The sequence below is a fragment of the Lynx rufus genome, unplaced genomic scaffold (genome assembly GCF_022079265.1).
Source record: "Lynx rufus isolate CCGP_SWC_20201006 ecotype Redwood Valley unplaced genomic scaffold, mLynRuf1.p SCAF_34, whole genome shotgun sequence".
Taxonomy (NCBI): Eukaryota; Metazoa; Chordata; class Mammalia; order Carnivora; family Felidae; genus Lynx; species Lynx rufus.
The window spans coordinates 365,071-374,122 of record NW_025814850.1 but is presented as its reverse complement, the minus strand read 5'-3'; the positions used below and the strand labels follow the sequence as shown (position 1 = coordinate 374,122).

Below are 9,052 nucleotides of genomic sequence, written 5' to 3'. Positions count from 1 at the left end.
CTCCTGTCCTCAGCCTGTGCCCAAGGGCCCTGCATTCCTGGGTGTGCCTCTGCTCACCCATCCCCAGAGGCCACTGCTACCCCCCCCCCCCACCCCCCCAGCCCTGCAGGCTCACACATGGGGTCTGGGAGTGGGATAACAGAGCAGCGATAGGAAGGGGGCTCCCAAACTGAGAGCATGGAGCTGGCCGCCTGGGGTGAGGGTCCTGGGCTGGAGGCAGCAGAGAAAACTCCGGGAGGGCAGAGCTGGCCTGGGCTGCTCTACCCATAGGCGGAGGCCTGGTAGCTGTGGAGTGACAGGAGTTTTCTCCCCAGCAACTCTTCACGTTCTCCCGGGAGTGCAGACATGAACCTGCCTTCGAAGTGTTAAAACCATGGCCCCGGGGCAAAACACCATTCATTCTGAATCATCTCTTTTGTTGCATTTAAAAAAAAAAAAAGAAAGAAAGAAAGAAAGGAGAAACTCCACACCAGCCAGGCAGAGGTGTGCAGGCGGCTGTGTTTGAACACAGGAGTTGGCTTCCTTTTGGGGGAGGAGACGAGGTCCCACAACAACTCGGAGGGGTATATAAGGAGCCACGGGCTGGGGGGAGACATTCCTGGGGCCCTGCTTCCAGCCCAAGCCTGAGGCTCCACCAGCACTTCTCCAGCCTGCTGAGGACTCACCCGCTGCCTGGCCATGAGCACCACATTTCTGCAGACTTCTTCCTCCACCTTTGGGGGTGCCTCTACCAGAGGGGGTTCCCTCTGGGCTGGGGGAGGCGGTTTTGGTGGGGGGAGTCTCTACGGGGGCGGTGGAGGCCGCAGTATCTCGGCTTCTTCTGCTAGGTTTGTCTCCTCGGGGTCCGGAGGGGGCTATGGCGGCGGCGGCATGAGCTGCGGCTTCGGTGCAGGGGCTGGTAGTGGTTTGGGCGGAGGCTTCGGAGGTGGCCTCGGAGGAGGCTTAGGAGGTGGACTTGGAGGTGGCTTTGGTGGGGGTTTTGGCGCTGGCTTTGGTGACTTTGGTGGCGGCGACGGCGGCCTCCTCTCCGGCAACGAGAAGCTCACCATGCAGAACCTCAACGACCGGCTGGCCTCCTACCTGGACAAGGTGCGCGCCCTGGAGGAGGCCAACGCCGACCTGGAGGTGAAGATCCGGGACTGGTACCAGAAGCAGAGCCCCAGCAGCCCGGAGCGGGACTACAGCCACTTCTACAAGATCATCGAGGACCTGCGGGACAAGGTGAGTCCTCCAGCATCAGCGAGAGGGGAGCAGGTGGCTGGCGCCCTGCATACATCTCCATCATCTTTCTTGCTGCCTCAAGGAAATCCTTTTCCTGCCCAGGCAACGACTGTCGGTGTATAACTTGGAGAGCAGGGAATGCTTTCCAGGTGCGGAGGCCAGCATACATCCGCTCAACTTGGCAGTGAGAATCTGCTCAGGAACTCTGGTCGGGGGAGGGTCCGAGGTGGGGGCAGTTACACACACCAAGCAGGGGTCTGCATAAAGCCCCCTTTTGCTTCTTTTGCAGGAACAGTTAAGGGTAGCTTCAGGAGCCTTGAATGCCAGGACCACCTCCCTCACCCTTTGAGGAGGTCTTTGGTGCGAAAAAGCTCTATTGGGACTTAGGAGACCTGGAACTCATTATGTGCTCTGCCAGTTACTTACTCACCCTCTCTACTTACCTGGACTGGTTTCCTCAGCTGTAGCGTGCCTTCCTGCCCTGCCCTCCAGGGTCCTACTGGCTGTGGAATGTTCTGTGGGTCCATGGCTGTGCCAAGTGTGCAGGAGGCCAGTGACCAGGGGAGGCTGGCAGAATATTCCCGAGAAGGCTGCTGAACCCCACCGCACCCAACTCCTGGCCAGGCACTTCCCACAGGGGAGTCCAGGCACTCCTGGCTCCTTGGTTTGTCATGACCTGGAGGCAGGAAGGGTGGTGTGGGCTCACACCAAGTATGGGCACTTGAGGTGAGGCTGAACTCTGCCCCGGGGAGCCTACAGGCCTCTGTTGCTCGTGTCAGAGGGGAGACTGTCAGTAAGGCGTCTGACCTGGGGTGCAGGGTGGGGAGAGGAGTAGGGAAGAGAAAACGGTGCTCCAGATACCAACTCCCTGCCTCCTGCAGATCCTGGGGGCCAAGATCGACAACTCCCGGGTCATCCTGGAGATCGACAATGCCAGGCTGGCGGCAGATGACTTCAGACTCAAGTACGCTCCTGCCTCTCTCTCCCCTCCAGATTCACCCCCTTTCTTGGCCTTCTCTCCCTCTTCCAGCTCCAACAGCCTGCACCCCTACTCCAACAGCCCACAGCCCACTTCCTTACTCTGGGCTCCCTCTGTCTTCCCAGGTATGAGAACGAGCTGGCCCTGCGCCAGAGCGTGGAGGCCGATACCAACGGCCTGCGCAGGGTGCTGGACGAGCTGACCCTGACCAAGACCGACCTGGAGATGCAGATCGAGAGCCTGAACGAGGAGCTGGCCTTCCTGAAGAAGAACCACGAGGAGGTGGGGGCCAGCAGGGGCTGCTGGTGGCGGGGGCAGAGTGGGACCATGGGCACCTCCTCATCGTTGACCGAAGGGCTTGGTGGTTCAGATATGCTCCCCTCCACCAAAAACAAGGTGTGTCGCCACGGAGAGCAAGGGGTACTGTCCTTTGGGAACCCAGATCCCTTTCCTTCTTGGATCCATAGCCAGGCCAGGTGGTCAGTGGGACCCGCTGTCCTGATTTGTTTCATGAGCTCAGACAAGGGCCCTGCTGTCTTGAGTCCTCCCGTAGGACCTAGCAAGGAAGAGAGACCCTCAGAGCCAAGAGGCCCATGTGCTCAAACCTCTTCACGCTCACTGGGAAACAGAGGCTGGGGGGTGGGTATGCAGGAGGGTGAAGGGCATGTCGTGAGTCAGGCACGAAGCCGGGATTGGCATGTGGGAGCCCGCTCTGCCCCCTCTTCTGCCCTCCGTCCCTAAACGGGCCCCACCCACTCCGCAGGAGATGAAGGAGTTCAGCAGCCAGCTGGCCGGCCAGGTCAACGTGGAGATGGACGCGGCCCCGGGCGTGGACCTGACCCGCGTGCTGGCCGAGATGAGGGAACAGTACGAGGCCATGGCCGAGAAGAACCGCCGGGACGCCGAGGCCTGGTTCTTCAGCAAGGTGGGCCCGAGCTCACGGCCCCGCCTCAGCTCCCCACGTCTCCCAGGGCTCCTGTGGGCCTCACTGGTCTTGTGCGTGGCCTACAGACGGAGGAGCTGAACAAAGAGGTGGCCTCCAACACAGAGATGATCCAGACCAGCAAGACAGAGATCACGGACCTGAGACGCACTTTGCAGGGCCTGGAGATCGAGCTGCAGTCCCAGCTCAGCATGGTAGGGCCTCCGACCCCCCACCCGGCCACAGCCCAGCGCAGCCGGGCCTTTGCCACCGTCCGTGGCTCATTAAGTCTCGGGGTTCCCAAGCCTCCTCCCAGGGGGTTCTCTGCACTCCGTTCAACACCCGTCTGCATGCCCGCGGCATCTTCCTTCCTGGCCTGATGTGGGGTCCGTTGACCACCCCCCTCCAGAAAGCCGGGCTGGAGAGCTCGCTGGCGGAGACGGAGTGCCGCTATGCCACGCAGCTGCAGCAGATCCAGGGGCTCATCGGCGGCCTGGAGGCCCAGCTGAGCGAGCTCCGCAGCGAGATGGAGTGCCAGGACCAGGAGTACAGGACGCTGCTGGACATCAAGACGCGGCTGGAGCAGGAGATCGCCACCTACCGCAGCCTGCTGGAAGGCCAGGACACCAGGCAGGGGCCAGGGTGCAGGGGGAAGCCTGAGGGAGGGGCCGGTTGGGGTTAGGGTGGAGAGTCTTCGGGGGACAGCAGTGGGACAGGGAAAAGGAAACGGAGGGGGTGTGAGTGTAGATCAGAATCTGTCTGCTTGGGGGTGGCAGGTCTGAACAGGTTCTCAGGACGTGCCAACCTCTAGAGAAGTCAGATGTGCAGGTGGTGGGGGTGGGGGCCGCTGGAGAGGATTGCTTAGCCAGACACCGGGGCTCCCTTAGGGAGACCTGGGCTCATGCCCTCCCCTTACATCTGCTTCCCCTCTCTTTCAGGATGGCCGGCTTTGGCACCAGAGAAGGTAAGAAGGCTTAACTCTTCCCGCATGGGGTGGGGGGGGGGGCGGGCAAGGCGGCTGTTGAAGCCACCGTTCCCCTTGGCATGGGGTGGGAGCAGGAGGAGGCCAAACATGCCAGTGGGGCAGGAACACACCCATTTCAGGTGATACCTCTTCCCCGGGGGACCCTCCATCAGCCCCAGTAGAGTCAGGGCTGAAGATTTATTGAGAACCTTCCGGGTTGAGCAGGCTTTGTCCAGGGCATAGCTTCCTCCAGGCCCCACCTTCCTGCACTTATGGGAAGAAGCCCCCAGTTACTACTTGTTCACCCTGACTTTCTTGCTCACTGTGGGGCGCGAACTGCCGCTGCCTGCCTCCGTGATGAGTGGTTCACCGCCAGACCTCCTGGCCACTCTCGAGGGATTGGCCAGCGGCCATTCTCAGGGGTGCTGTCTGGTTCTCCCCGAGCTCAGCCAAGGTCCTGGCTGCCTTGGGAGGGCGAACAGCGAGGGTCCCCCCCCCCCCACTCTCAAGCTTGCTCCTTCTTTCTACAGCCTCCCTGGGAGGTGGTGGCGGCAAAGTTCGCATCAATGTCGAGGAGACAGTGGACGGGAAGGTGGTTTCTTCTCACAAGAGAGAGGTCTGAGTGCCTGGCGCAGGAGAGACCTCCCTGGCCACCCCCACCCTCCCCAGGCTGGATGGAGGACCGCCCAGAGGGGCCAGAAGAGCAAACCCCAGTCCCTGCTTTCAGAGGGTCCGGCTCTCCCTGTTGGGTGCTCGGCATCCTCCCCCTCCCTCTCCCCACCTGCTCTAGAACAGGGACAGGCAAGAAGTAGCTGTATTGTGTAACGAGCTGGATCGTACCACGTCTGCCCATGCAATAAAGAATTGCTTTTCCTTTTGCAAATATCTCTTGGTAGTATGTCCAGTTTTTCTTGTTGGGGGCCTCTGTGGGCCTAGGACCCACATGATGACATCTCCTACTTTGGCCTCTTCCCTGCACCCAGGACCAATTCAGACTGTTCCGGTGACTTGATGTTCTGGCTCATTCCATCTAGTGATCATGGAAGCAGGAGACGGGGGTTGCCCTCAGAGCAGTTGGGTGCACCCGGCAGAGGACTTGTCACATCGAACAATTATTTAGCGAGCAACTGACTGTATAGGTCGTACTGGTTACCACCGTGTGGTTGGCACTGTGCTACGTGACCCCACCCACATGTCCTGTTTAAGGCAACTGTGGGCCATCAGGATTTACGATTCCCACCTTAGAGATGAGGAAGCCAGGGAGGTGAGTGACTCCCTCAGGGGCCTCATGGATGGATGGTGAGCAACAGGGCTGGGACTGGACCCTACATCTGTATGACTTTTAAGTTCAGCGCTTGTTCTGGGATGCCAGGCCCTGGTCCTGCACGGCTCACTGCCAGAACCTTCCTCCTTATTTCTGGTCCTCCTACATGTGTCCCTAGCACCTCCCCTCTTTTCCAGTCAGGCACACCTGACCTCCAGAGTGGCTGAGCCAGGTACCATCGCTGCCTCCTGCAAAGAGGGACCTTATTTACCCCCTTACCCCTGAAGCTGCCATCTCCTTCCCATAAGGCAATTACCGTGCTCAGAGGGAAAGACACCAACTCCGGGAAGCCCTCTCTGATTTCTCTAAGCTTAAATCCAAAGCAACATCAACCCCTATTGCCCTCCTCAGTCCAAACCTCACTCCTGCTCCCCCGACCCCAGCATCTCTGTCTTTGGGCTCATTAGAGCAGCAGTGACAACCACACACACCGAATTTGTTGCCTCTGGTCTGAGGCTGGTTCCTCTGGGATTCATAGCCCCAGACAGAGGGCAAGGAATGAGGAAGCAGAGCGTTCTGGGTGCTGTGGCTGGGCTGGGCTCTGGTGAGGACTATGGGGAGAGGGAGAGCCGGTTTCTTAGTTGGAGGTGCCTCTGTTCTGAGCATCAGATCATCTGGGGGAGAATTATGCCCTCTGAGCGGGCCGCCCTGAGTCTTGCTGGGTGAAACTCTGCCCAGCAACCCTGGTTGGAGAGAGGGTGGCGTCTGTTTCTTCAGGAGGAGATTTAATCTAGAACGTGTCTCCTGAGTACACACTTGGAGGCCAGACTTCTCTGGGGCTGGAGGAAGGAAACAGAATTTACGAAGCCTCTATATTCTGCAGGGCTCTGGGCAGGGCATTCAGAGGATGGCATCTCAATGACTCTCCTGGAGGCTTCGTGAAGGTGGGGTGGGCCCTACATCCTCAGTTTTCAGAGGGGGAAACTGAGGCTCAGGGAAGTTAAGTAGCTTGAATTAAGTCACAAACTGGGAAATGGGAGGCTGAGCCTGGGAATGAGCCCTCTGATTTCAGACCCTTGCTCTTCTCTGGACGTCATGAGGGTGATGGAAACTGGCAACACCTTTCTTAAGAGAAGCCCTGTCTTTTTTTTTTTGTTTTTTTGTTTTTGTTTTTTTCCGACGGTTTTTAGACCTAACATTTGATTTAATTAACTAATTATTTATTTTTTCTTTTCAAATTTTTATTTAACTTTTAGTTAGTTAACACAGTGCAACACTGCTTTCAGGAGCAGAATTCAGTGATGCATCACCTAGGTACAACACCCAGTGCCCATCACAAGGGCCCTTTAATACCCATCCCCCATCCAACCCATCGCCGCCCACCTCCCTCCACCAACCCGCTGTTCTCTATCTTTAAGAGTCTCCTGTGGTTTGTTTCCCTGTCTCTTCCTTCTTTTTCTTTTATTTATGAAACCCCTTTCTTAACGTCTGTGGGAAGCCAGTTCAGATGTCATACAGCCGTTACCGTCAGAAAGATTACTCTCACATCTAGCTTTGGTCTCCTGTGCTGTGGCTTAAGTTCACACCGAAGCCCAAAACATCAGGTGTCATGTTCCCTGACGTCCTGACAACAACCAGGCCCCTTGCTGAATCCAGGCCCCTGCTCCTGCTTCACCAGCCTCCGGGCCTCTGTCAAGAAGTCTCAGGCCTTCAGAGCAACCCGCAAGGGTTTTCTCAGCCCACATTTTGCCAAAATAACAACCCCCTGCAAAGGTGCAGAGAGGCAAAAGGTGGGTCTCCACCCTTATCCAGCAGGCCTTCTCTTGGGGCCAGACCCTGGGCTGGTGGGGAGAGAAGGCTGGTTCCGTTTCCTTGGAGGGCCCCTTCCACTCTCCTGGGATCCTGGGGTTGGAGGGAGCTGACAGAGAGGGCCTTGGATCTGCCAAGTCCTGTTTCCTGCCTGACCCTGGAGTGAGATGCTCACACCCAGGGAAAACTGGTGCCCTGCCGAGCCCTTTAAGTAGTCTCTGGGCAGAGATGGCCCGCCTTCTGCCTGCCCCTGGGCTGAGGTCGGGCTTGGTTTCCAGCCAGTGTGGGAGGCAGACAGCAGGCCTCCCTTCTACCCTAGGGAGAGGGTAGCTATGGGATGAGGGATTAGGGCCTTGGGTGTGTCTTCTGCACAGGCTGGGCTTCCCAGGGTAGGCATGGGGCACTGCCCATCTCCCTGAGGACTTTGGTTGGTCCCTGTCCCTCTGTGGGTCTCAGCATCCTCATCTTTAAATTGAGGAGTCTGGCTGGACCAGACGATTTCAAGGTTCTCTATGCCTTGATCTGTGTCCTGGGACCTCGGAGGGGATCCTGGACTGTGACATCGATGGCACTGGGGCTGTCTCCTCCTTGCACTGCTGAGTCCTCATAAATATTTGTTGAAGGAATGCATGACTTTGCTCCTCCTTTGCTTTTTCCCGTTTTAGACATGGCTTCGGACATTCACCAGAATCTTGGGCGAGTATGTCCCTGGTGGTCACCTGTCCCTCCACGGACAGCTGGCAGCTTCTCCCATGAGATCTGTAGCAGGGATGACCCCATCGGATAATACTCCTGGTTGCCATTCATTCTCATCTAAAGCCAGCAGACAGGGGTGTCTGGCTGGCTCAGTCGGTTAAGCATCCGACTTCGGCTCAGGTCATGATCTCATGGTCGTGAGTTCAAGCCCCATGTCAGGCTCTGTGCTGACAGCTCGGAGCCTGGAGCCTGTTTCTGACTCTGTCTCTCTTGCTCTCTTTCTGCCCCTGCCCCGCTCACACTCTGTCTTTATCTCTCAAAAATAAACATTAAAAAAAAAGTAAAGCCAGCAGACAAAACAAACAAACAAACAAACAAACAAACAAAACACCACTTCTCGGGTGTTTGAGAGCTTCTCTCTGCCAGGAGGGAATGCCTTGGAGGTTTATAAAGACCTTCTCAGGGTGCCTGGGTGGCTCAGGCAGTTAAGCGTCCAACTCTTGACTTCAGCTCAGGTCATGATCTCATCGTTCCTGAGTTCGAGCCCCACATTGGGCTCTGTGCTGACAGCATGGAGCCTGCTGGGATTCTCTCCCTCTCTCTCTGTCCCTCCCCTGCTTGCTCTCTCTCTCTCTCCCTCAAAATAAATAAAAATAAACTCCAATAAAATAAAATAAAATGTGAAAAAAAAAGAACTTCTCCTCAGGGAATGTAAAACCGAGTCGGGGAAATAAAGTAGGAACACCACCAGCTGTCACTCGTCTGATTGTTGTGGGCACCGTGCTGGCTGCAGGGACCAGAGAGGGAGGCAGAGCAAGCTGGCACAGAATGGAGGCCCAGGACAGGTCACGATGCACAGATGAGCTGGAATTTCCTCATTTGTAAGAAGGAGGGGCTCTGCCTGCCAAGTGCTTCCCTAGGTCAGGTGCTTCTCAAACGCTCACTCATCAAATGCCTGTTTTCCAGTTGTGGCCACCAAAGCACTGACAGGTTGAGTAACTTTCCCAAGGTCACACAGCCAGTTGATGGCAGATGTAGGTTGAAACTCCGTTCCATCTAATTCAAAGGCTTTGCCGACCTCACTGGGTTCCTGGGAAGCACGGCGGTAGAAGAGGGATTCTAGAGAGCCTGGTACCATAGCCATGTAAGGACCTGGTGCATTGAGGCTGGGCCGGAGAAGGCTCCTGAATCCTGCTA

The 9,052-nt window shown here is 57.1% G+C and overlaps 1 protein-coding gene across 1 annotated transcript; it reads left to right on the top strand.

Annotated features, from left to right (window-relative positions):
* The first annotated feature begins 678 nt into the window (after positions 1 to 678).
* Positions 679 to 4,708, top strand: KRT15 (keratin 15). The gene is made up of 8 exons (XM_047093425.1): positions 679 to 1,221; positions 2,103 to 2,185; positions 2,326 to 2,482; positions 2,964 to 3,125; positions 3,212 to 3,337; positions 3,532 to 3,752; positions 4,061 to 4,086; positions 4,617 to 4,708. The coding sequence occupies exons 1-8, from the start codon at positions 679 to 681 to the stop codon at positions 4,706 to 4,708; spliced, it is 1,410 nt and encodes a 469-aa protein (XP_046949381.1).
* Positions 4,709 to 9,052: the final 4,344 nt, after the last annotated feature.

Excerpts from the sequence above, each read along its gene's own strand:
- KRT15 (XM_047093425.1), top strand. The coding sequence starts at position 679 with ATGAGCACCACATTTCTGCAGACTTCTTCCTCCACCTTTGGGGGTGCC. Across the intron at positions 3,338-3,531 it reads TGCAGTCCCAGCTCAGCATG|AAAGCCGGGCTGGAGAGCTC; the intron begins GTAGGGCCTCCG and ends ACCCCCCTCCAG. Across the intron at positions 3,753-4,060 it reads CTGGAAGGCCAGGACACCAG|GATGGCCGGCTTTGGCACCA; the intron begins GCAGGGGCCAGG and ends CCTCTCTTTCAG.